Below are 27,290 nucleotides of genomic sequence, written 5' to 3' on the forward strand. Positions count from 1 at the left end.
TTCTGTCAGTATTGGGCTATGAAATAGGTTTCCCAACCTTCATATTTCCAAACCACAGTGTCCCAGCTGCTCCAGGCTCCTTCCACCCATACCTGCAAATTTCACCTCCTGCAAGTAACAGAACGGTGGTTTGTCCTCATCAGAGCCCCCCTCTCCCCACATCCAAAGCCACTGTTAGTAATTTTACACCAGAGTAACAGAACCAAGCCCTTTACAAAGTGTAATGCATAAAGCCCAAGATCAGGGCTGGATATGTCCCTAACAGCACCTCTGCTGAGGCGTTTTGTGGATGTAAGGATTTGAAGTGGGCCTGAATCAAGATCCCAGATCCATCCAGGCCTGGAATTTGGGGGAGTTGGGATGCTGCTCTACCTTTGAACTCTGTAACTTACACCCTATCTCTCTGGTTAGGAATTGTCCTGAAGTAGCAGCAGCTGGTTTGGGGTCTGTTTGGATTCTACTCATGGGATTTTAAGTGGGTGTGTAAGTAGCTGGTTGAGAGCTGTAGGGAAAGGGGGAAGGAGGCATGTTAGACTGTTGTTAGAAACTGAATCAGCTGCATCTCCCCTTTTTATTTTATCTGCTGGAGTTTTCCTGATTCTCAGCCATTAGTAAGTCCCCTGTCCCAGATCAAATTGCTAGAGCAGCCTCTTGGAGGGACGTAATAAAGACATTTGCAAGGACTCTCTATAAATCTGGGGGAAATTGTAGAGTTTTGTTGCTTGTTTGGTGTTTTTACTAATATGCTATTTCAACAGAAATCCATTTGCCTGTTTTCTTGTATGTTTCTCTGATTTCCTGTTTGGTCTCCTGAGTGAATGTTCAGGCAGGTCCCAGGAATGCCCACCTCGTGCTTTCCAGTCCATGCCTAGCAAAGCAAGCTCACACTCCAGTGTCATATCAGTTGTTATGTTCTCTGTTATGGGAGTGGAGGCTAATGTTCTGCTTTTGCAAAGGGAAAGGATTCCATGGCCTAATGGACCTGTTCCAGCTCTGTCGCCAGTGATTATCTTTAAAACCTGTATTGGGAATTTTCCATGCTGGTTTCTGTCATCTACTGGGTTTCATCACCTTCATCAGGGGAGCACCACCACCGAGGCCATCCTCAGGTGAGTGCTGAATTCTCCCCAGCCTCTTGCTGCTGATCGTGGTGCATTTGCCTCATGTTACTTTCTAGTCTGAGGCCACCAAACTCAATACACAAAGAACTGGCATCAGATTCCCTATGTGCGATAGGGGAACTACCCACTCTGGCCCATTGCCCTGCTGTGCTGGTACATGGCACCATTGCATATCGCCCTGGCTGGCACCATGAGACTGGAGAAGCAGGAAGAAAATATGTCTTCAGCAAGCAGCAATGGGTCTTTAAGCTTTTACTTCAGCATGGAATGGGTTGTGGAATGAAGTGAAAAGTGTAATATTGTGCTGGTAATTGCTTCTATCTACTTTAGCACAGCAGTAAGTGCAGCCAGTTGTATTTATAATGATTTCACCCACATAAAACTGCATCTCCCTAAATCAAGCTCAGCTATTTGGGGCTATGAGAAACCTCAGTCTCCAGCAGCAACTCCCATGAAAATCCCTAGAGGATTCAGAGCTTCAAATAATAACAATGATGCTTAGCACTCACAGAGCACTTTTCATTTTCAAAACACTTTGTAAGTATTAACTAAATATTCTTCACATCCCCCTGGTGGGAGAGGTGTGTTTATCTCTGTGGTGCAGGTGGAGAAACTGAGGCACAGAGTGGTTAAGTGACTTATTGCAGTGTATCAGACAGAGCCAGTTTTAGAAATCCCTGGCTCCCAGCCCTGTGATCAGTCCACTAGTTCACGCTGGCAGAATATAATTGCTGATCCCTGCTCCTGGCAGGTAGTTTTGGTATATATTTTGGGAGCACAGTAGTAAACTGTTTTATGTGGGGAGGCAGGGCTTTCCCTCCAGGTTTGTGATCTTCCAGGGGGAACCTACCAGGAAACATCCTCCCCATGAACCTGCCAAAAAGGAAGACGTTTGCAGCTGTGATTGTTGAGTTTCATTTCAGACTCAGTTGAAGTGCAGAATCTTTTAGGAAAGATGCAAGGCTGCCATCTGTTAGGTGCTGGGGTTGGATGTTTCCATTTATTAACATTGTACCTATGTAGTGTGCCCTGTGGGGCGCCCGTGTGGCCCTTCAGGAGGAGGGGCAAAAGGGAAAAGCTGAAGCCCAGCACCCTGCCACCCACTTAGTGTAGTTTGTTCCACTGTATTCTCATTGTAGTGCATACAACATGAGTCCTCTGGCCTTGGTATTCCTGCTCCTCACTCTGTCACAGGGGAGACAAAGGGCCCTATTCTCCCACACAGGCCTTCGTTTTTAGGGTAAGTTGGGAACAGAAGCCTCAGCGGGGGAGACACAGATTTTAGCCAGCATGCCAAAGGGCCCACGATGATGGAGGCAAAGCACCTTCCTTCACTTACCTAACCCCAGCAGCAAACTATGTGTGAATATTGGTGGGCCAAACCCGCTCCCACTGAAATCAATGGCAAAACTCCTGTTGGGCCCATGAGAGGTTGACAGGAAAGGTCATGCAGTAGAAAAACATAATGAAAGTACAAAGGACAAATGGAGGTAGCTGCTCTCAAAAAGCAAGGAAGGTGCAAAAGTTCTGGCAGGCTGCAAGAAGATTTACCAAACAGCACTGGGAGCAATTTCCTTGGCTGGCGGAATATGCTACTAGCAGACATGTGCTGTTCCTGTATATGCCTTAAGGGGGCAGCAGACAGGGCTGTCTCCTTGTCACCTTTGTGTTTGGTGTCCACCATGTCTGAAGTACAGGCTGTATTCCCATCCCAGCAGATCTTTTCTCCAGCGAGGCAGCCTACTGAATTCTAAGAAGGAGTCAATCCCTGCAGCGAGCAGTGTTTGCCTTATGCTCTGCTCCCCCAGGAGCTCACCACAAGGAGAAGGGTGAGGTGGGGGCATTAAAACCTTTCCATGAAGACCATTGTTCTGGCTGGTTCTAATCTGCTAATTTTAGTGCTTTGCAGGCCACAACCACAAGCCTGTCTGGGCCCAGCTGGCCATTTCTATAGTTGCTTTGAAGGCTGTGGTCTGAGTGTGCCCTCCACCACTAACCAGAATTTGAATTGGAGGGAAAGATCTATTTGCAGTTTAGCTGCAGCAAACCCAATGTGCTCTGAGAAAAGAAAGCAATCTGGGTTCCCGGATGGGGTTGGAGAGGGAGCGTGTCTGGGAAGGCAGCTGGCTCCTCTTGGGAATAGTTGGCTCTTGGGGGTGCTAATGGGCTATGGAGCTATTTGCCTCTGCATCACTCATTCAACTCTGGTCCGGGAGTGGTAGTGCCTAAAAGTCACAAGGATCTGAAAGGTCCCGTGACATGAGTTTGAGAGTTCTCTGCAGAAAAATGTGCACATCATGAACATGACTGCCAGGAGAAACACTAACTGGCCCCCATGTTTGCAATCTCAGCAGAGAGTCTGAGATACCAGTAGACCTGAGAGTCTGAACTTCTCTGGATAGAGCTGGTATTTCCAGAACGACTTTGAAACATAGGGAAGGCAGTGTTGTGGGGGGAGTTTCCACTGACACTGTCCATGCTCATCTACTCTGGGTAGACAACAGTGCAAATCCATCTTTCCCAAACACAAACCTGGGTGTGGTGGACTCAAAACATGCCAGCCCCTTTGTCTGTGCAGGTCGGAGCCCAGAAGTATCAATGTTACTGGCTGATGGCTGACCTCTACCCCTTGCACCCTTGAACCTCACAAAAGCATTATAGGAGCACTGCCAGGTGTGTCTGTTCAGTCCCAGTGATTATCAACAACATGCCCTACCCTGATCCATCCTGTAAAGCCAACAGAAGATAAGCAGGTGACAAATTCCCAGCCCAGATCAGGATGAACTTCTCGGGCTTCACTCCCACACAGACTGTGTACTTATGGGAATTCTACAACTCCAGAAGCTTGCTGCCTGCCATGTGAGGTGTCGCCTGTCACCCCAGCTGTGAGGGAAGATCCAGAGTACAAGGGAAACACCCCAGAATCCTGAAAGGAAAAGCAGCTTGGGAGTTACAGAAGCACAGCAGCGGGAAAGGAGCGTGATTAGGGTTTCACCTGGGAGGAAACTGAAAGCTGGCCTATTTCTCAGGCTAGGAAAGCCTTGCTCCTATCATTATGGAAATGGATAAGGGGGAGCAATGGGGGGGGAGGGGAGGTTAGTGTAAGGGCATGGGGAGAACATTGTGATCACTGCCCCTCATTTTAGACTCAGCTTTCCTCCACCCCATACAGACTTGCACTCACCCCAGGATTTCCAATAAGGCAGGCTATGTACAGTAAAAGTGCTGACTCAGGAAACAAGAGAAGAGTTGTTTTTTTGTTAAACGTATCCCCTGTTGTTCAGCTCTGCCTGATCTGTGGTTTGCTTGTGTTCCTCTTGGCTTGCTCAGTGCCCCACCACACTTGAGCTTTGCCGGTGGACAGGTATTGGGGAGGGGGAGAAAAGCTGGTGTTTGTATGGCAGAACAGACTGTTGCAGCAAGGTGCTAGGGATCTCGGTGAGAGGCTGAGGGATTGGGGTGGGAGAGGCACTGCTGGCTCAGAGGCAAGGGGGGAGCAGGAGAGCTGGGTGGCTGGGGTGAGGTGCTGGGTGTTTGGGACTGCAGCAAGCGCCCGCCTAGGCTGGCAGCAGGGGTTGCAGCCAGTGTGCTGTGGGGAGGCTGTTACTACGGGGGGGCTGAAGTGCTTGGGGAGTGTGTGGGTGGAGTGAGGCGCTGGCTGTGGGGGAGCAGGAGAGGTGCGTGGGTGGAAGGTGTGGCTGTGGGGTGGACCTTGGGAGACAGAAGCATGGGAGGGTGTGGGGCTGACTGGGGGGGCAAGAGAGGTGGGCAGGATGAGGGGCTGGCTGGGGAAATGTGGGGGCAGGAGCAGTGGAGAGGTGAGGGCTGGATGGGGAGGGCAGGAGAGGTGGCTGGAGTGGGGGCTGGTTGGGGAGAATGTGGGAGGCAGGGCAAGGGGCTGACTGGGGGGAATGTGGGGGCCAGAGAGGTGGCTGGGGTGGGGGCTGGCTGGGGGGGCAGGAGCAGTGGGTGGAGTGGGGGCTGGCTAGGAGAATGTGGGGGCCGGAGAGGTGGCTGGGGTGGGGGGCTGGCTGGGGGGAAGGAGCAGTGGGTGGGGTGGGGGCTGACTGGGTGGAATGTGGGGGCCAGAGAGGTGGCTGGGGTGGGGGCTGGCTGGGGGGGCAGGAGCAGTGGGTGGGGTGGGGCTGGCTGGGGGAATGTGGGGGCCGGAGAGATGCCTGGGGTGGGGGGTTGCCTGGGGGGCAGGAACGGTGGGTGGGGTGGGGGCTGGCTGGGGCAATGTGGGGACCAGAGAGGTGGCTGGAGTGGGAGGCTGGCTGGGGGGCAGGAGCAGTGGGTGGGGTGGGGGCTGACTGGGGGGAATGTGGGGGCCAGAGGTGGCTGGGGTGGGGGGCTGGCTGGGGGGCAGGAGCAGTGGATGGGGTGGGGGCTGACTGGGGGAATGTGGGGGCCGGAGAGATGGCTGGGGTGGGGGGTTGGCTGGGGGGGCAGGAGCTGTGGGTGGGGTGGGGCTGGCTGGGGGAATGTGGGGGCTGGAGAGATGGCTGGGGTGGGGGGCTGGCTGGGGGGTCAGGAGCTGTGGATGGGGTGGGGGCTGGCTGGGGGAATGTGGGGGCCGGAGAGATGGCTGGGGTGGGGGGTTGGCTGGGGGGGCAGGAGCTGTGGGTGGGGTGGGGCTGGCTGGGGGAATGTGGGGGCCGGAGAGATGGCTGGGGTGGGGGGCTGGCTAGGGGGGCAGGAGCTGTGGGTGGGGTGGGGGCTGGCTGGGGGAATGTGGGGGCCGGAGAGATGGCTGGGGTGGGGGGCTGGCTGGGGGGGCAGGAGCAGTGGGTGGGGTGGGGGCTGGCTAGGAGAATGTGGGGGCCGGAGAGGTGGCTGGGGTGGGGGGCTGGCTGGGGGGAAGGAGCAGTGGGTGGGGGCTGGCTGGGGGGGCAGGAGCTGTGGGTGGGGTGGGGGCTGGCTGGGGGAATGTGGGGGCCGGAGAGATGGCTGGGGTGGGGGGTTGGCTGGGGGGGCAGGAGCTGTGGGTGGGGTGGGGCTGGCTGGGGGAATGTGGGGGCTGGAGAGATGGCTGGGGTGGGGGGCTGGCTGGGGGGGGCAGGAGCTGTGGGTGGGGTGGGGGCTGGCTGGGGCAATGTGGGGACCGGAGAGGTGGCTGGGGGGCCGGAGAGGGGGCTGGGCTTGGCCGGGGCAATGTGGGGGCCGGAGAGGTGGCTGGGGGGGGGCAGAGGTGTCCCTCCCAGCTGCGCCTTGCGCAGGGCCGTGCCGTGCCGGGCCGGGCCGGGCTGGGCGGGCGCTAAGACCCCGCACCCAGCCGGGGAAGCGCAGGGCGGGCGGGGCAGCTGCTTTAAAGGTTGACGTCTCTGTCCCAGGCGAGCCGGGCGCATCCTCTGGCCGGACACCGGGCGCTCCAGGCCGGGACCCTGCGCCCCTCGCCCGCCGGCAGCATGGACAGGCTGAGCGGTAAGCGCGGCTCGCTCGGGGCCGTGCTGCCCCGCACGGGCTGGGCGCGTTCGCCCGGGCCGGGGGGCGGCGGGCGGCGGGCGGCGGGCACTGGCTCTGTCAGGCCGGGCCGGGGGGCAGGTGCCCCATGTGGGTTCTCCCGGGGACAGCCCCGGTCCCTAGCGCCCAGCCGCCGCCGGGGACTGCTGCCCGCTGCGAGCGCGGCGTGCGCCCGGCACCGCTCCTGCGGCCCCGGGGGCTGGAAGGTGCCTGCACCAGCCCGGGCAGAAGCCCCGGGATTTCGGGGCAGGCCCAGGCTATAACCGCCCAGCACAGGGTCCGCTCCCCTCCCCTGCTCCCGAAGGGCCTTGCCGCACCCGCCGCCGCTCTCCGGAGCATCCGGCGCGGGGGACTCGCCGGGGGCTGGGCCCCGTCCCAGGGGACCTCGTGCGCCTTTGGGGCAGCCGCGGGGGTTGCCGCCAGAGCGCTGCGGCGAGGCTCTTACCGCGGGGGGGGCTGAAGCGCTTGGCCCGGCGGCCGAGCCGGCGTCTTTGTCTCCCGCGGCTGAGGCGCTTCCTAGGGACCCAGGCACGGCTGGGGAAGCCGAGCCGTGTCCCTGCGGCCAGGCGGCGCTGCCGGGCACCGGGGCACCCAATGGCCCGGTGCCCTTAGACATGTGCCTCGTGCGGCCCGCTACGCCCCGCGGCGGATCCTGCCGCCTTGGGCTGTTTCGCCAAGTGCTGCCCGGGGCGCTGCGCCTCGTGCTCTCGGCTGGGTGGGCCCGCGGGGCTCAGTGGGGCCGCTCGCGGATCAAGAGCTGCTGACAGTGGTGGCGGGTTGGGCCCTGGGTTCTCACTGCACGGTGGATTGTGAGCCAGCTCCGCTTCTCGGCTTAGCCATTTAAAGGGAGGCTGTTGGGCCAAATGCCTCCCCAGACTAACGGGGCCAAATCCTGAGGCTCTTTCAGTTGATTGAAATCCGGCGTTCCTCGGCCAAAATCTTCATTGCAGTCAACGGGAATTTCTTGCCTGAGCAGGACTTCAAGATCTGGCCCAGGCTCTGTATGTATTTTGAACACAAACCTAAGATCAATAGGGATGTTTCCTTGAAACTTTTTGGAAATTACAGAGCCAGCACCTTTAACTAATAACCCTTCCCCTTTAGTGTGGGCAACACAGATATCGCAGGTTTCAGAGTAGCAGCCGTGTTCGTCTGTATTCGCAAAAAGAAAAGGAGGACTTGTGGCACCTTAGAGACTTAACACATTTATTAGAGCATAAGCTTTCGTGAGCTACAGCTGGATGAAGTGAGCTGTAGCTCACGAAAGCTTATGCTCTAATACATTTGTCAGTCTCTAAGATGCCACAAGTACTCCTTTTCTTTTTACAGATATCACAGTATCCTCCTCGTGCTGGTGAAGCTGAGAGCAACCTTGACTAGAAACAAAAGTTAGTGTCTTTAGGGTCCATGTTTCACTGTCCAAACTGGGAGAAATTAATGATGGAAAGTAGCCTAGCTTTTTTTTTAAGTGTTTTAAGAATTTAAGGGATGAATAAGAACAGTAAGGAAAATAATCACATTAAAGTGTAATATAGGGTTGTGTTTCTGCATTGAGTGAATCAGCCCAGGAGAGAAGTGCCATCTGTGGAAGGTGCTTCCTAACCCAGGACAGAGCAGGGGTAGCTCCCAGATGGGAGTGTTATTGCTCCTGTCTGGATGTGCTATACATACCTCCTGTATGTATATGCATTCCTGCATCTGTCTATGGAGCCAGTCTCATTTAGCTACATGGCTTTGATTTGTAGTTATAAATAAACCTGCTTGATCCAGCAACTTGTGATGAAGATCCCAACTTTCAGATCTGGGAGGAGCATCCCTGGACCGGAAAGGCGAGATGACTCCAATGTAAGCACTGTTAGCGTTTTGTAGAGCATTGGTACAGGGCCAGTGGGATGAAGGGGAGACTAGGAGAATGAGGTCTCCCAAAGAGGTCACTTCTGCTGTGAAAAGTGGGAATGCTCTGAGCTGGATTGTCAGCCCTGCATTAGCAGCAGACAAATCTTCTGAGGGTCAAGTGTTTCCCTTCCCTTTATGCAAAAAGGATGGGTGGTGTTTCCTCAGTGGAAACTTGTGTTGGGATTTATTATTATTTTTCATTGCAAGGTTGCTCAGTGTTCAGAGCTGACTGCCTATCCACCGTGAAGGATGGGGCTTGAGGGGAAGGCTGACAGCCCTCTCCTTCATTAACTAACTCAGGTCACCCTATCTGCTGCACAGCCAGCTGGCATAGGGACCTATCCTAGCCAGCAAAGGGGCTGGGACTACTTCTCACAGCTGGGGCAGGGGTGCTCTCTCAGGTGAGGTAGCCTTGCCTGGTGTGTGGTGATCAGGACAGTACTGAGAATGGTGCTCAAGGGTCATTCCTTGGCCACTTGGACCATGTGTCTGTCTAGGGAGTCGGATCAGGGAACTGGGAATCGGTGGCGGAGCTTTCTGTAGCCTAACTTCCTCTGGGAATTGGGGGAAGAGTCATGTTGCCACTCCGTGCCTCAGTTTCCCCACCTGTGCAATGGGGCTAATCCTAACCTCACGGGAAAGGAAGGGGTTGAGGTGTATGCAGCTGACACAGTACTGTGCTTGTAACCCCTTGTATGTGGCCATTTTATTTGGGTTTGTGAAGCCACAGCTAGAATTTTAAAAAAGAAGTTAATTTTCCCCATCCTCACTTCAGATGATTTCAGTGGAGTCCACTGTATCCCCTGTGCTGGGTGTTAACATTTGCACTCCTGTGACCAGCAGATTAACAAACTAATGGGCTGAAGGAATTAAAGAGCTGATACACAAAGCCTCCAAAAGAGGCCACTGATCCTGGGTGTGCAACTTGAGACACCCAAGGCCTGATTCTTCGGCATCTCCGAACGGCCATTCGAAATCAGTGGCCCCTTAAAAATGTGGCTGAATATGTCTGTGAAATGCCAGCATCCCGGGGGTTCCCTAGTAAGATGAGTTTCCAGTTGGGCACTCTGAGGGTCTGTCTACACTGCAATTAGACAACCATGGCTGGCACAGGCCAGCCGACTCGGACTCATCATGGGGCTTGTGCTAAGGGCTGTTTAATTGCGAGACATAGCTATGCCAATGTAACTCTTCAGTGTATGCCAGCTGTGACCCTCCAAGTAAGGTCTGAGGTCTGTCTGTGCTGAGCTCTGCTTTGCTGCTTCTCTCTCCTAGGTGCCTTCTATGGTAACTTCAGCAGCAATTGCACTCTCTCCTTTCATGTTTACAATAAATTGCCATTGGCACCCGGGCTGCTCTGTGCTAATCTAAACGTCCTGCTGCCCTTCTGTTTATCATCTGCAGGCTCTGGGAGCCCTCCATGCTTTGTGTGGCTTCTGGAAGGAGCATCAGTGACTGGAGAGAAACTTCAGATGTGTCCCGGGGCTCCCTTTTCCTAACTGCAGGGCTGGGTCCTTCACACTGGATAGAAAACTCATGTCCCCCCTGCATTGCCTATGTTCTGCCCTCTAGCCACATCCAGTGCTGCTTCCATGCCACACATGCTCTGCTCCTTATCCCTGCTTAGTGCTTCTCTGGCCCTTAGCCTTACTGGCTTTCATGCTCCAGGTGAGCCAAATGCTTTGCAAGTGAGGGTGTGTGGGAAAACTCTTGTCCCCAGGGAAGGGTCCAGCTTTCCTGCTCCCTCTTGTAAGCTCCTGAACAGTGGAACTTGAAAACTCTTGTGATTTGTGTAATAATGCTCTGCGTATGCACGCATGTGTTTGCACTGATCTCCGTCATTGACAAGTTCCTGTTTTTGAGACTTTAGCAACAAGCCATGAGTGGTGTGGGGCGGGAGCCATTTAGTTTAACAAGAGACAGGCCAGCACAAGCAACTAATCTGAGCATTGTGTTAGATAGCTATGGATACAGCCCTTGTGGACCCATTGCTTCTTGCCATTACTTGCTCTTTCCTGACTTTTTGGCTTCTCTAAAATTCCAGCTCTCAGGCCAAATTCCTCCTGGTATAAATCCACTGATGCCAATAGAGATGCACCAGGGCTAAAGTTGACTTCATCTCACCACAGGAACAAAGAGGCACCGGCTTGGTGGGAGGGACCCTGGATCATATTTGATCTGCTGCCTAAAATTCTGCTGCAGGAATCCCAGCCTCTACTAAAATGCAGCCCAGCAGAAGGGCGTGTGGAGAGGGTGAGGGGGTGAGAAACATCGTATCAGCCCAGCTGTTGGTTTCCAAGGCAAGTGGAGAGCTCTCCCCCACATTGCAGCCATTCCTTCCTCTGGAAACTAAGCCGCTGCAGTTCTAACCGGATTAAAAGGCAGCAGCTTTTTATAGCTCAGTGCAAACCAGAGAAGAGCAATGGAAGCCCTTCCTTTTGGGTGGGTTTCCATTGCTGCGTATGCTCCTTCCCCTCCACTATTCTACCCGTAGACCATCAGCCTGGAGTGCTTCAATTCCAGGGGAAGACGAAGGTAATAGGGTAGGCACTGTGACTGGAACTGCAGGCAACAAGGAGCCCACCGTCCCAGACATCAGGATTGCCAATAACTTCAGCAGCTCATTCTGTAAAGAAGACTTCCTGCCAGGCCTCGCTTTAGGGGAAACTACACCCTGGGCGAGCTTGTATTTTGGTGTCATCTTTACAATGTCATGCCACCCTTACTTCTGCCTTCAGAGCTGGGTGCCCAGCTGCCACTCTCTCCACTGCCCCCCTCCGATAGCCTTGTGACCCCCTTTTTGGGTTGGTACCCCCCCCAGTTTGAGAAACACAGCTCTTGACCATAGTGCCCCTGGTCACAGCACTCTGAGCTGTTGCCAGCATTGCCCACCCATGAGGCTGGCCCTGCTTCCTGCTAGGCTTGCACCTCGATGGAGGGACTCCATCTTCCAGTGCCCCCATCAGGTTTCCTCACACTCCTGAATCCTTGATCATCCTCCCATACAAGGCAGCACATACCACCCCAGCAGTGGCCAGCAGCAACTAGCCATGCCCTGCTTCTCGGCTTCTGCCCAGTGCTGAATTCAAGCTCCTCTGGCTCCCAGATCCCTAAACCATAATCTGCTCCTTACTTTGCATCTGCTGGATCAGAGGAGGTTGTAACTAGAGATGTGCCCCAAGTGTGGTGGTCGTTAGATCTGGTGTTCTGGTTCAGGCTTATCTCTAATTAGGACAAAGTTTTCTGTCATGAGTGCCTTTTGCTAGAGCACTAGTTTCAAATAAATTTCAGAAAGGACCATCCTGGGAAAAGAGGAACAGCTGTGGCTCCAGTAGCTGGGTTCCCTCCCCAGCACCTCAGTCTGGATATCTGGAGTGATACCATCCTGCACGTTGCCAACCTCCTCACATCAATAGAGGGTGACTACTTGGGTTGGGGAAAAGCCATGAGCAGGCCTGTGCACTTTACTATTCCGCTGGCAATGGATATCTGTTTTGCTCCACGCTCCTCAGGCTATTGCAGGGCAGGCAATTTATCACTCAGAGGGCTGTCCTGCATAAAGTGAGGTGTGGAAACAGTGCCCAGTTTCCAGAGCTCACTGTAACCTGGAAATGCTACTCTCCAGAGTGATCACTCTGTTCGCGTCAAGGCCCTCTGACTCTGTTGTTCAGCTACAGTAGATGACGCAAGCCCAGCCGCGCTGGAACACGGCAGGAATAAACAGCTCCATGCGCTACCCCATCAAGCTTGCAAAAAGTCTGATGAGCAGAGCTCATCCATGCCACCTGGACTGGTGGATACCCACATGAGGCCAAAGAGACTGCATTGGCTTTCATCCGCTTACAGTCTTTTTGCCCTTCTGTAGCATCTTCCAGCCAAGGAGCTCAAAGCACTTTTTTCATTTAAACCTTATCCTTCCCTCTAGGCACTAGGAAAGGCTTTCCCAGGACTGTGTGAAAATAAATAAGTGTATTATTTAAGAAGATTCACCAACCCAACCCTCCCACTCCCCTGTTGTTGCAGTTTAGTTCTGAGTCACTCTGTGGCCCCAACATTTTGCTTTTCATGACATTTGTCACAAAAAAAAGGCGGGCTTCTGTTGGAAACAAGTGAGACTATTGATGTTTCATATAGTCTGATGTGAAAATTAATCTTTGCTGTAATGAATTTTGCAATTAGAAATTTTACAAATGCCATGGTTTTCTTCCTCCAACAGCATTGTTTTCACACACTCGGTCCTGAAAGCAGAACCGCAGTGAACCCAACTGCTGGATGACACCAAATGTCTTTTGCTAATCAAGAGTCAGTACAGCAGGTACTGGACATCCTGGTAATTCATTAGAAAGGAAGGTTCGACGTGTGTGTGTGTGTGGTGGGGGGTGCTTCTGGATTTTTGAACTTTTAAAATCCTGGAACTTTGCAAGTTTTTGGTAAAACTCAATGAAATAAACCAAAATGTGACATTTCATTTCAAGGGGCTTGAATTTCTTTGCTGGTACTTTGTAGCAGCCTAGTATCATTTTACACGGGGGGGGAGTGAGGCACAGCATGGGATAGAAACCTGCTTAGGACTTGCTCTAGTCAGGAATAGAAGCTATCACACACCACCACCAACAACCCTAATTCCTGTCCCGAGCAGCCCACTGTGTCCTGAAATTAAATGCAGACTTGGAAATGCCTAGATCTGGTTATAAACCTGCGTGACATCAATGACCGCCAATCAGAAATATCCGAATGCGTCCAAGACTATAAGGTGTCTTGGTTTTGTTTGGGGTTTTGGTTGTTTGTTTTTTTTTTCCTGGTTAATGTTATAAGCTGGCTTGTCCTCTCCAGCACAGGAAGGGTTAAGCTGATAGGAAATCCAAGACCTTGATGCTGCACCTGATTCTTCTAATGGCATTCCGCAATGAGCGGAAAGGGAAGGGCTGGTCTCAGCTGAGAAAATACCCTTATCCTGCTCTCAGCTGGACTGGAAGGAACCTACTGGGAACACAAATCACAGATCACAGTCATTCATGGGAGAATCTCCTTCTACCACACTGCTGTCCCAAGCACGCAGCTTTGCTTTCTCTGTGGCCCTCTAAAATATCAACTTTCCCTGCGAAACACCAGTGCTGTGTATTGATAATGAGCAAAGTGCTGCCTGCACACATTCACCACGGCATCCTGCTCTTCAGGAGCTGCTTGGCTCAGGTGCAGGGTGCCGTGGTGGCTCTGCTGCAATTAAATCCAGATTGTGTAAACTAAGAGCAGCCCTTGGGCTCCTGGTCACTTGCTAACACTGTTTAGTTGGGTGCAGTGGCAGTGCATGCCTGCTGCACATGCCAGCCTTTGCCAGGCATAAAAAGTGGTGCTTTGGGGAACTTTTTCATGTAACTCTGTGCCTCCAAATTCTTCTTGCACTTTTTTAAAAATTTATTCTTTTAAACTGAGACTCTGTGTAGCAGGAACTCCTCGCTTCAGGAAAAATTAAGCAAAGAATTCAGAAAAGGAGCTCCCTCTCTGGGCTATTGAGGGTGGCTGAGCCATCGTCAGATTCTGTGCTGCTCTCCTGTGGTGCTTAGAAGTCATTTGCACAAATGCTGTGTGTCTTGTATAAACAGCCCCTTTGGCTCCCCACTCGTTCTCAGGTTCTAGGTCAAAACTGCCCAGGGTGAGGGGGTTTTAAAATCTACGTGGGTTTGCTGACCTTATGGGCTGGATCTCACTCTGCTCCATCCTCTGCTCCTCTAGTGACAGCTTCATCTTTTCTGTTCACCTATTCTGGCCACAGCTGGCGAAAGAGCCTTCTGCTCTGCAGCTCATGGAAGTCTGGACCAGTCTCCCCATGTCCCCTCACTGATTCTGCCAAATCTAAACATATTTTTTCTGTGTGTCTTATTTTTCCCCCTTCCTCAGCTGTTCTCTCCTGAAGATGGATTATTTAACCCTAAGCATTCTGGGATATTGTGTGACTTCTATATGAGCTTAATCCTGCAGGGTTGTGAGTGGTTTCAGCTCCCATTGACTTTAATAGGAGTAGAGGGTCCCCACCCCCTTCCAGAGGATACTCAAGCCCTACAGGATCTCTAGAGATCCACCTTTGTGCCTTGCTAACCATCGAGGCCATGCCCTTGTGTCTGCAGCGTTCAGCAGTAAGTGATGCCAGGGGGCCAGCTGTAATGATGGCTGGAGTAACTGAGCCCTGGAGTGCTGAGTGTGCAGAATTTCCACTGCAGTGAACACAATTAGCGGTGATCTTAGCTGTCCTGGAGCTTGAGGTTGATGGGGGAGGGCACGGTGGAGCCAAAGGGTTTCTGAGAGAGAGGTGGGTAAGCAAAGACAAACCCAGTATTTTGGATACTCTCCCAGCACCATGAGCTAATGGCTCTGGCAGTGAGGAAGCTTCGGCCTGGGAGGATTTCCTGATGTTGCCTCCAGGTTCTCGTAGTGCCTGTAGAGATCGCTTTTTGTCCTCAGCAGCCTATCGGTAGCTCCTGAGATCCAATTGCCCAGTGGGTATCCCTTCGTTTTAACTCCACTGTGAAATCTTCTGATGAGCCCAGAACATTTCTGCTAAGGTCACCTCTGTGAGGGCATTGCTAATTAGATGGCAGTCCCCCCTTTGTATAAGTATCTCACGCGGCTGTCTGCCTCAGTTTCCCCATCTTCAAAATAGGGCTAAGGATATGGACCCACCTTTCCTTTGCTGGGGGTTGGGACAGCTCACTAGGGAGCTGGTCATGGAGTGCACTGAAGGCATAAATAGCTGTGTTACCATACCACGGGGCCCTTCCTGTTTGCGTGTTTGTCTTTTGCCTCCCAGAGGAGGTGATGGAAACCTCTGTCCTTGTCTGTTTGGCTGCAGTTTCCTGGAGGCTCTTTGAAGCCCCCTTGTCTGTGGGTTTTATTCATGAACTATTTGCATCCTTTCATTTCCCAAAATCAACACCAATCCAGGAAAGAAAACCCCAGTGCAGGAAATGCATGTCCCTTGGGGCAGCTTTAATTGGGGGCTTAAAGAGACTACAGGAGGGTGGGGGAGGCATTTCCCTCCTGACAGGGGGTCTGGCTCTCTGCGTTGGCTTGCCCTCCAGAACTGTGCCACTGAGCAGCTCCCTGCTCCAGTCTCTGGTCTCCTGGGCCCTTGTCCCCTATCTAAGGGGAGGGTCATGCACTGAGGCCAGGCAAACCTGCTGCTTTCTGCACTCCACAGGGTTTGTTTTGAAGAGACCGATGCCAGCATTTGGCTTGAAAAAGAGAGTTTACTCTGGGTTCTGAGTAATCTGAACACTCGCTCCTTTGGTCTTAAGTTTGTTTTTATACATTACTCAGCAGGTCTGCACCCTGGCTGTCTATTCCTTTAAAAGGGCATTTCAGCCCTCTCTCTTCATTCATTGTTTAAGACATCATGAAGTGCTCTCAAGCGAGTGGTTGTAAATATACACCCAGATTCTGATCTCTATTGCACCAGATTTACACTGGTGCGACTCCATTGACTTCAGTGGAGCTACTCCAGATTTACACTGTACGTGAGATTATAATTTGGCCTCTAATCAAATGACTCAAACCTGTAATCCTTACCTGGGCAAAATCTGTCTCTAGTACCTATAAAGCTATGGGCCATGGTTACAATCCAGTCAATACTACAGACTGGAACCATGTTTGTAACCAGGTTGGGAAATAATGCGGGGGTGTGTGTGTGTTTGTATATAGCTGTAGAGCAGATGAGGTAGGGGGGGGCAAAGGCTGGTATAGGAACTGATCAAAGTTGAGCAGTTCAACACTGATGGAGCCACTTGCCACACTGGCTTTGAGCTGCAGGGGTCTCCCATAGCAGGTGAGCAGACCTGTTCTACATTGCACAGGGGGCAGTCAGGCATGGCATCACTATTTGTGAATATACACAGTCGTGTACTTTCTTTGTTTTGTTTTACTCAGCCAAAGAAAATCCAAAACAATAGCCCCCTTCTGATTAGAGGATCGACAGCTGCAACTTGTCCGTTTCAGGAGAGTTCATTTTTCTTTTTCTCCTTGGTTAGCTGTAACAATCCACAAAAACCTTTCAGAGAGTCTGCTAATAATCTTTCTCAGGCGCCTCCCCATCCTCAGACTTCAAGGTCTCTAATACAAAGTATAGCACTAAAGCAACCATCAAACCCTTGTGTATCTAGCTGTGTGAAGTTAATTTATTTTTTATATCCAATTCAATTACTGGGGATGTTTTGTGTGAGTTTAAATGATCTGTTAATAATTATCTGGATAGCTCATGTTTTGGATTTGTGCAGCTATTCTCTATTACACATTGGAGAATATACCGAAGAGAACAATTCTCCAATGGCAGGAGATGGATTAGGTAACCTAATGAGGCTTTTCCATTTCTATGAATCAATGTGAAGGCAGCTGTATTCTTCTATCTCTATTAGAGAGACAAGATGGGTGAGGCTGTGTCTACACTAGCATTTTTGTCAGTATAATTTATGTGTGGAAAATTCCCCTCTGAGTAACATAAATTACACCAACAAAAGTGACAGTGTGGACAGCGCTATGTGGGTGGGAGACGCTTTCCCGCTGCCATAGCTACCGCTGCTCGCTGGGAGTGGTTTAATTATGTCAGTGGGAGAGCTCTCTCCCACTGGCATAGAGCGGCTACATGGGAGATCATGCAGCTACACCGGTACAGCAGTGCCACTGTAAGATCCATAGTGTAGACAGATACTGGGTGGACTAAATACAGGGTTGAAAGAGTTTAGCATGAGTAGTTAACATCTATTTCAAGGGTCTGTTAAAGATGTTTACCCCAGACAGTTCATTCCAGAGTACAGTGATTAACATGGGAAAATGATAAGAGGAAAAACACCCTGTCACTTGTGGGTGAATACTTTTTACAAAACTATCATATTCTCTCTCTCTCTCTCCTCTCCTCCTCATCCTCAAAAGAAACCTCCACAACACCTTCAACAGATGAGTTTAGGAGCTTGAATTCATAATGTAGCTAGACTCTAAAAATCAGGGACTGAATAGACACACTGGATTTATGGCTTGTTACAACAATCTGTAACCCACTAACAATGACCCCCAGCTGCCTTCCCCCCATCTTTTTCCCCCTTTGACTGGAGGGGTGTCAACAGGCCACTTGACCTTAAATGGTCCCTTGACATATGTGTTAAGCTCAACAATCTGTTCCACCTTGTATTTAGCTGTGACACTCAGAGTACCTTTCCCAGACCTGAAGAAAAGAGCTCTGTGTAAACTGGAAAGCTTGTCTCTCTCTCTCTCCAGCATAAGTTGGTCCAGTAAAAGATATTACCTCATCCACCTTGTCCCTTTAATATCCTTGGACCGATGGGACTACACCACCACTGCATACATTTCTATTAGCTATTCTTGTTAACATCCATTAAATCTTGCACGGACACACTTTCTTTAAAATGTGTGATGCTCATGCCAGTAAAAACAACCTAATTTGGAACTCTAGAAAATACATAATTAGCCCTTCTCTTGGATCTTTCATCTACATACCTCCAAGCATTTAAAAAGTATTAAGCTTCACAACAAATCCTTGTGAGACATGAAGTATCGTCCTTTTTTAGCAATGGGGAAACTGAGCAGGGTCAGGGGGAGGTGACTTACACAAGATCTCTCACCGAGCCAATGGCAGAAATCCGTGTAGAATCTAGCAAGTCTGACTCCCAGTCCCCTGCTCTAATTGCTAGTCTGGAGTTTCACTGGTTGAAAAATGACTTGGCACTAAATTGTCTTAAATTTAGTCTTGCTCCAAGTTCACTTCTAAATATGATAGCAACTGACTCCGCAACCAAACTGCAATCTAGGTCTGCAAGAACAGACCCTTGCTTATGCAGTTAGTCTCTAGGCATGTGGGCTGTTCCATTGACTTCAGCATGGCTACTCGTATGAGGAAAGGTATGTTGCCCATCCAAATCTGATGCTGGAGCCTTCAGTCTGGCTTTTCTAGGGCTGAAGATTTGTGTGGGTAAAAGCCACACGTGCTTTTCGGACTAGGTTGGGGTGTCCTACTCCTGGCCACTCCCATCTAGGTATTATCTGGCCTCCTTGGCAGATTCTGATTCTGCAAAATTTTACTTTCCTTTTTTAAAAAATATATATATATATATATATATATAGGCCTTGTGCTTCTGAAGTTTCCCAGTGTGAGTACCTGGGGTTTCTCAGAACGTCTGTCTGGAGCAGCACAAAATGTCCCATTTCACCTTGATAGAATGTTAATTCTGAACCCTAAAGGTAACAATAAATACCAGCTCTTTGTATTTCTTTAAGCCCCGTAATTACATGCACAAACTGTGCAACTCCCCAGACAGAATGTGGAACTGCAAACTAGCTGCATGTACAAACTGCTGACCTGTGTTTGTTCAGTATACAGTGACCATAAGTCACCTCCTCACCCCCGTTTCTATTGATGCTATAAGAAGCAGACAACCACAAGGACGTGACCTAGTGGAAGACCTTCCTCTTCCAGCAAGTTCAGAGAAAGGCACTAGAAATGCCAGGGCACAGTTCTGAATCTCTTGGGTCTGAGCCATCGTTTGGTTTTGCTGTTGTGAAGAGCAGCACTTTTGTCCCCCCAGGTGCTCTAGGCCTGGAGTTTTCATTTGTTTGAAAATGATCCCAGTAGCTGGATTATTGAAAGCTAGTCAACACGCCACTCCTTCAGCCAAGTGCATCCCTGGCGTGACTCCAGACTTAATTGGAGTTACTGTGCCACAAATGAGAGATCAGTCTGACTACTGAACTGAAGGGGCTCATATGTGGGGCAAGGAATGATAAACCGAAACTCCACCATAGAGCTGCAGATTTACCTCTGGAGGTGCAAAGAGTTGACAGAATTCAGTCTGGAGGAGAATGGGCTGGCCCTCATCCAGCCCTGGTCTAAGTGAGTAGAGAGTTGCTCTGAAGTCAAATGGAGTTTTTGCTTACTGTCACTAGATGTGGATTTGAGGTTCATGTACAGGCTACTTCCATCCATTTAATGATGAAGATACATAAGTGATTAGCTAACGGATCACACAAGCCCCTTTATGCTTCTTGCAATAATCTGCAAATCCTTAGCTTTGAATGACACCAAAGTGGGGAGCAGAGGGGTGTGGCGCCCACGGGGAACAGGAAAGAAGCATAATGGGTTGTTGTTTTTTTTTAATTGTTGTTCCCTCACTATCTGTATATGCAAACAGTATTTAAATGCCAGGTAGTGAACCCCACTGTGTGTGTGAGCTAAAGCGCCAGCTGGTAAAACCCCTTGTTCAGCAGACAATAGGGGCCCCAACAGGTACCTCCAGCATGCATGAAAGGACAAGTCAGGAAGGACTCTACTGGAATCGGTGGAGCTACCCCAGTCTCTAGGGTACGTCTACACTGCAGTAGGAGGTGTGACTGCGACATGTGTAAACGTACCTTCACTAACTCAAATAGCAGGGATGCCGCAGCACTGTGGGTGTCAACTCGGGCTTTCTGCCTGAGTACAAGCCCACCTGGGACCCTGGTTTATGTACTCAAGTAGCTAGCCTGTGCTGCCATGGCTTTACTGCTATTGTTAGAGCTATCTACATCAAAGCTAGCTCAGGTATGTTTACACATGCTGCAATCACATCGCCTGATTTTATCCTAAATCTAGTGTGTTCTGGCTCTTGGAAAGTCCAAAAGGAGGAGGGCTTTTTGTGCTTAAATCAGTTTATGGTTTGTAATTCCAGCTCTCTCCACTTGGGGTTTGACCCCTAACAAACTAGAGAACATGGTAGAGATGTGTGTATTTTGCTTCCTAAGGGCCAGTTGGCAACCTTAAAAGCAAAATGCCTCATAAACTTGAACAGAGCTGGAATCCCTTACTGTAATGGAGAACTGTGGGTTCCTTCTCCCTCCAGCCCCTTCCTTGGGTCTTGGACTGTTGGCATGTTCACTCGGTTTTATGAACTGAAGGTAGCAGGCCCCGTCCTGTTACACTAAGTCCCTTTTTTTGCTGCTCTGGCTTTTTAAAGGGGGTAGAATGAACTCCCTGAGAATATAATTTGTTCTATGGGCCTCTCTGGCTGGTGAAGGGGCTGAGCTGATGGAAGAGCTCTAAACCAGCCCTGTTCCCTGGCAGAGAAAATGGGGCAGGGGGAGGAAGTGTGTAGGCCATGTAGGACACACTGGATGACAGCTATTCTGGGCTTTCCAGGGCCCATCTTCACTTTTGCCTTGTACTGCCCTGCCCCCCCCCCCTTGCTTCTGCCACAAGTTCATAACTGAGAATCAGGGCCAGGATCTCTGCGTTTTCCTGTGTAATTGAGAGACTTGACATTAATAAGTGATAAGCAGTCCCTAGCAAAAGCCCTATTTATGCCAGGAAAATGGTCCATTCCAGGCAATCGTTTATCAACAGGGGGACTCCTGTTCCCCTCAACTAGTGCTGAAAACAACTTGGGCACTCATGCGGTCAGGAGCCAAATTGAACTTGAATGCAGTGCAGCCAGCAATGTTGGCAGCTGTAACACTACTGAAAATGGTCTGGGCCTATCTGCATTAGCATTTCAGCCTGGCCCAGAGGGGACCCCATTGCTGCCAGCTGCTCTCAGCAGTGCGTCACGGTCCACAGCGGAGCCAAGGGTGAAGAAGGAATAGTAGGTCAGTGCTGGTGCGGCCTTCTCACTATCTAATCTCTGGCTCTCCCATGTCTTCTCCCCCAGCACTGGGACAGGATAAGGGAGCCAGTGGGCCTCTTCTGAAACCTGCAGGCTCCTTCATCCTGTATAAAAAGAGAAGCCAGCTAGCTATTACATTGTGACCTGAGACCACACCTCCCCCCTTTTCCCCCTGCCTTTGAGTGGCTCTCATGTTAACCCTAGAAAAATCAGCCTTGAAGGATTATCAGGTAAGGCTATTAATCACCACAACAGCACAGGGAGACACACATCCTTCTCTTGACTCACACAATGTTGGCTTATGATGGAGATTTTTAACCCGTTCTAAAAGGCAAAGCCAGCCAGTCTCTGGTTCTAGAGTCCCCTATTTGGGGAGGCTGCAGGGAGGATTGCTGTATGTGTGGGGTGGGTAAATTTCCTTCCAGGGCAGTCCAATGAGGTCAGAAGGCTTGCAAATCCACACATGGGTGGGGATGAGTGGAGATGTTTTTTAGGAGAGCTTAGCATTGGCTCCTGCTCAGCAATTGGGTGCTAGAATGCAACAACGGTGTCTGGGTCAGGGGCTACGCAAGGAGCACCTCAGCCTAGCAGAGGCTCTTCCAGGGCAAACTGCCTCTAGTAACCCAGTCCTCAAAGTATTCAGTACTTGAATAATAGAGGGGGGTTGGGGTGTTCTCTAGCCAGATAATCCAGATGAGCCTGAGTATGGGTACTAGGCTAGCATGAATCCCCAAGGCCTTCAGTTCTGGAAACATCGTGTAAGACCTAAGTGGGCTTGTTAATGACCGAAGCACTCTAGAGAAGAGTGAGTCCCAAGGTGCTTCATCATCTGCATGCACGCATCACCACTGAAACACAGCCGCATCAGAGGTGGTGGCCAACAGCATGAGCGCTATCTCGTGGGGAGCAGGCACCACAGGGAGCCCTGCCATTCCCACACTCTGCGGGGGGGCACTGGTGTGGTGGGGGATTCTGAAAGTCCTTCCTTTTCCCCATTGTGTGTCTCAGCCTCTTTGCTGCCATGTTTCTTGCTGCCCCCCACTGTGTTCACGTAGCCCTCCTAGAATACCCATCCCCACTACAGCATGTGCCAATGGACCTCCCTTGAGGCGTTGGGAGAGGCCCAATGGGGAGCAAACTTTGCAGGTTCCCAGCTTCGTAACAATTCTTCTGGAAGTACAAAATAATACAGCCAACACAAAGGAACAATGGTGGGAGAGCTGAGCTTTTCAATGCCAGGGAACTTCCTTGCCTGTTGGGGCCTGTGCTTTCCACCCTCTCCGCCTCCTTCCCCACTGAAAAGAAGGCAGCTTGTGACTGGAAGAGGCATGGAGAACGAGCAGGGGCCCTGAGCAAATTGCTCCAGCAATCGCAGCCTTTTACAGTGAATAAACAAGACCTTGAATGCTGGCTTGTGGACGGGTTGGGAGGGAGGCAGGCAGCAGAACTGGGGGAGTGCCACTGAGAGCATGTTGCAGGGACCTGCATGGTCACAAACATAAAGAAAAGGAGTACTAGTGGCACCTTAGAGACCAACAAATTTATTTGAGCATAAGCTTTCGTGGGCTACAGCTCACTTCTCATGACTCTTCTCTGGGGAGCTGCCCAGGTGCACACTAAAGATTGAAGGGCACTTCCCAAACCAGTAGGGAAGAACCATGGTGTCCTGACTTACCTTCCTGGCTGTAGTAAACCAGGCTCCCGGGTTTGATGTGAGCTACAGTTGAAGTGGCCAGAACAGCCAAACCCAGGCATGGTGTGACAGGCGGGGTTCTGGGAGTTAGGAGAACCTACTTCTAGTGTGAGGAATCCCCTATGGGCCCACAAGCTGTCTGTTCAGGACTAGCCTTGATGCAGAGTGGATGGGAATAATTTATCTGGTGAAGCTGGCCACATTTCACTGAATAAATGATAAGCAAATGAATCTTGCATTATCAGAGCTGCTCTCTGTGCATTACTCTATCCAGGCCTCTGAGCAATTCCAGCAGGGGTGAGTTTTCACCTTTGTAAAAGTGAAATGTAGCAGGCTAATTCCCTTTCCCCTGGTCTTCCCCAATTTTTACTCCCTTCCATGGCTGTCCCTGGGCTCCCTGGCTATTTATGGCTTTCCAAGGGTCAGTAGCACTATAAATGTTTCTGTTTATTGCTGGTTTGTTTGCTGCTCTAAACAGCCCTCCACTGGCAGCTGCATTGTCTTGGGGCCCTGCCTACAGTAACAGGAAGTGTGTATTTTATTTTAGCTACAAACAATGGTCATCATTTTTGCCCATTCACTCTCCCACTCCTGGCCTTCACCTGTGATCGGAAGGAAATGCTTGTAAATGTCCAGCCAGAGGAAGGAAGGGACAGGACGTTGGGGCTTCAGCAGCTCAATGATTCTAGTGCTGCAGGCCTGGGGATGGGAGTCCAAGCACAGAGAAGATACTGGGGGTTCCAGAGATGCTTTCTCATCAACTTTAATTACAGCACTTCCCTGGCCAATCGGGCTTGGGAGGGGGCACCATGCCCACCTGTCCTACATGGGGGCAGGCAAGGGCCTCTGTATCCTGCTTGTGACCTCCGGGCAGGATTAGAACCAAGGTGAAAGGCCAGTGCATTAACCCACTGAGACTCCTAGTCACCGGCTTGGACCTGTCCTTGTAAGTGGCTGGGCCTTATCACATAGTAGTTTCACCAGCCCATGTGTATGGATCAATGCCACGAGTCCGGCCACTGCCCTTTCCATGTGAAATGAACCTCCCTGAGGCTCCGCTGGTTGGGAAACTGCTGCAAAAGCTCTCCTGTGCCCTGCTCTTTGCAGGTTGGATGGGAGTTCACTTAGCAGCAGCAGGACCTTGCTCCTGTGCCAGCATGTAGGACAGAGGAGGGCTAGCAGCTGCTAACTGCTACCAAACAATGCCTTTATGGCACAGCAATGTGGGAATGCCCCCCCACCCCACCCCAAGGAAATAGCAGTGCTTCAAAGATAGAGCTCTCTGCACTGAAGAAACAAAACAGAAGAGGAGGTACACCCACGATGGCAGGACTGGTCAAGTCTCTCTCTTCTGCACAGGAGGATAGAACCTCCCCCCACCCCCGAAGGGGTTGGGCTGACTGCACAGCCAGCAGGGAAGCCAGCGCATCTGCTTTCTGGTGGGGTATTTTTGGCATTCAAGAAAGTGAGGAGCTGATAGCACTGGCCAGAGCCAGGCATGGTGTGGGCAGACCAGTGCTGTCCCACCTCAGTGGCTCTGCCAATGCACCTCAGTCCTGTCCTCTGCTACTCCAGGCTTGGGCTTCCCACAACAGCTCTGCTTCCCCACTATGTGAGTCGGTGCCAGCACCAAACTAGCTGCTTCCACAGCTCCCTATCTCCCACAAACTAAAAATCCCTCCCTCCCTTTTCCAAATCCCAAAAGCAGTGGCTGGAAACCAGCTCCCTCTTGGGGAAGGTCCAGGGTACCAAGGGAGGGACCAGGCTGCCCCTGCCCTAGAAAGGCCTCTCACTATTCCATCCTAGACTCACCTACTTCCAGGGGCCTCTCAGCCCCGCAGGGCTCCAGGTAACTATGTCTGGGGTTAAAAACAAGCAGTTGCAAGTTAGTGAAGTCCCTGAAGAAACAAACAGGTGAGAACCATTCATTAAAGCCAGATAAGGGTGGGGAGTCCCCTATAGATGCCTCATCAGCTAGGCTACTTCTCTGTGGTGAGGGCTTGGGGTCTCCTGTTGGTTGCATTCACCTGCTCAGACCCTCTGGCCAGCTTTCATGTGGAGTTCAGTTTCCCCTCTGGGGAGCAGGGAGGCCCTTTTGATGTCTCGGTTGTTGTTTCTGTTCCAGAGCTCTGTGGTTTCACGGTTGCGGCTGATCGAGCCCCCGAGGCCAGAATTGTTTGTTTGACACAAATGCTTTTGAGGGAGAACACAAGATGCCCAGCCACTCGGAACGTTAAACCCCCCAAAACACCAGGCCATTTGGAAAGCCCTGCACAGCCCCTGCCTCGATGCTCTGGTTCCCGGGGGGCCTCTGGTCTGAGTCTTCAATTTCTTATGCAAAGAGAAATCTCAAAGAAGTAGATTTGCTTATGTCACTTCTTATAATCCATGAGGGAGTGCAATCAGGACTGGGGTACCAACCTCCAGGGGGCACTGAACAGCTTGCCACTTGGCTGGCTCGCTCTCTCTCTCTCTCTCTCTCTCTCTCTCTCTCTCTCTCTCTCTCTATATATATATATATATATATATATATATATATATATATATATATATATATATATTGCTCTGCTCTCGATTGTCCATCTCTTTTGTTTGCTCTGCTGGTTTTTTGGGGGGAGGAAAGGGGGGTGAAAATATCTTCTACCCTGCTGGCAAAACAGCTAAGACCACTTCTGACCGTGATCTACCGATCAGAAAGATTCCTGGATTCCTTTTCCTGGTCTATCGCTGGTCTGCTGTGTGACCGTGAGCAACTCATGTGATTGTTCTATGCCTCAGTTGCCCCATCTGCAAAATCGGTATAAAAATACTTGCCTACTTTGACAGGGTTGTAGAAGGATTAATTAATGTCTGTACAGAGCTTCGGCTCCTATGATGGATGGTGCTAGAGAAGGGCAATCTATTACAATCTATTTTACAAAAGTAGATCTCTACTAACTGGTTGTATTTGTCTGGAAGCTGTTTCCATCCTACCATTGAGTAATTTTCCTCTGGGTGACAATCTAGTCACTTGGGCTTCAGTGCTGGGAGATGGGACTCTGAACTATGCTAATGCAAAATCCATTTCTGCTGACCCGGCATTCTTTCTTCTTCCCTCTACTCCAAGTCCAGTGCTCCAAGTCGGCTGGAGAGGACTTGTCCATGGCTGAACAGAGCACTTGTACAGTGCTGAGTGAAGAACAGCAATATTGTGGGAGCCTACCTAGGGTTTATACTATGCTCCGATACAAATTGATGAGCAGCTATGAGAGCAGAAGGGAACGCATTAAAAGGAACGGGGTTTGGAGGTGTGTGTGGGGTGAAGTCAATGGCTGCCTGTGTTTCCTTAGCATTAATAGAGCTGTGTGGGTCAGTGCTGGTGCCTTCCAGAAACGGGGGAGGGAAAGGGTTTAAGTGCTTGCCCTGGGGCCTGGCCAGCAGACTTGATAGAAGCCTCATTTCTTGAGCTATTTTAGATGGGAGAACACAGTACAGAGAGCAATCCTGAATTGTTGGGAGGGGAGATGCAAGGCACACCTAATGTCTCAGATTTCCCTGCCTTAACTGGGACTTTCCTTGATGCATCTTCCCTTTAGCAGCATGCCATATCCTACCCCATTGCCCCCACCCCCACCCCTCTGTATCATGGCTGTACTCTCTTGAAGAGTAGGAAGATCCTGGCATTTCCCTGCTACCATGCACCACCACACTGTAAATGAGAAGGTGAGGGTGAAGATGGGACTCCCCAATATCAGTGGAGGTTGGTTACCTGCCTAGCACCCCAAACTCTAGCAAAAGCTGCTGGCAAAATGGGGGTGGGGGAAAGCCCCTTGAAAGCCAAGCCTCAGACAATCTCCTCTCTCATTTCCTGCAGCCACCACATTAACCTTATCTGGGCTGGGAGCCTAACGAGGTCGGAAATTAATTCCTTCCCCTCCTCCACTCCCCCGGGGCAGACTCAGCTCAGCGACTCACATGCCCCCAGCTGGGATCACAGGCCTCTTTGATTGGCTTTTCCCCCCTTCAATTTGTATTTTGGTGTGCGTTTAACAAGGGAGACAGGCGGGGACAGCCGAGGGGAAAACAAAGGAGCCCTCAGTGCCGGTCCGGATCCTAGCTTCATGCACCCCAACTCCAGAGCCATCCGTCAGGGCAACACTGGATGAGCTCACCAGCTTGCAATGCTGCGTTACAAGCCTCGCTTATCAGGGTTCTCGCCTCTTCTGCAGACGCGGCTTGGAGTTTGTGTACACACCGGGGCCTCCTGGCCATTCCCCGTCACCCCCTCATACCACATTGCGCCTGCTTTGGGACTATTAATAGACCAGCCGCTTGCCCATTCACCCTCTGCCAGTCTGAGACCCTTGGGCAGGAACTGGTGGCTGTGACTCAGACTGGCAAGAGGCCAGGGCCTAGCCTGCACCACAGACTGAGGTCTAGCGCCCAGTATGGGTGGCTAGTCTGGGCACGGCAGGGAGGGGTGTGCAAGGTTCAGGACAAAAG

General features: G+C 51.1%; 1 protein-coding gene and 1 long non-coding RNA gene across 5 annotated transcripts in view; both read left to right on the forward strand.

Moving 5' to 3' along the window:
* The first annotated feature begins 6,402 nt into the window (after positions 1-6,402).
* Positions 6,403-27,290, forward strand: part of AFAP1L1 (actin filament associated protein 1 like 1) — a 57,083-nt gene continuing 36,195 nt past the window's right edge. For all 4 annotated transcript variants that reach the window (XM_038411939.2, XM_043520163.1, XM_038411940.2 and 1 more), the window contains exon 1: positions 6,403-6,545. In XM_038411939.2, coding sequence (XP_038267867.1) covers positions 6,530-6,545 — 16 coding nt within the window. In that variant the 5' untranslated portion in view covers positions 6,403-6,529. The remainder of the gene's footprint in view (positions 6,546-27,290) is intronic.
* On the forward strand, positions 7,935-12,708 carry LOC119859635. The gene is made up of 3 exons (XR_005294285.1): positions 7,935-7,972; positions 8,330-8,429; positions 12,697-12,708. It is a non-coding gene; the product is annotated as an uncharacterized LOC119859635 (long non-coding RNA).

Source organism: Dermochelys coriacea, chromosome 8 (genome assembly GCF_009764565.3).
Source record: "Dermochelys coriacea isolate rDerCor1 chromosome 8, rDerCor1.pri.v4, whole genome shotgun sequence".
NCBI classification, from domain to species: Eukaryota; Metazoa; Chordata; order Testudines; family Dermochelyidae; genus Dermochelys; species Dermochelys coriacea.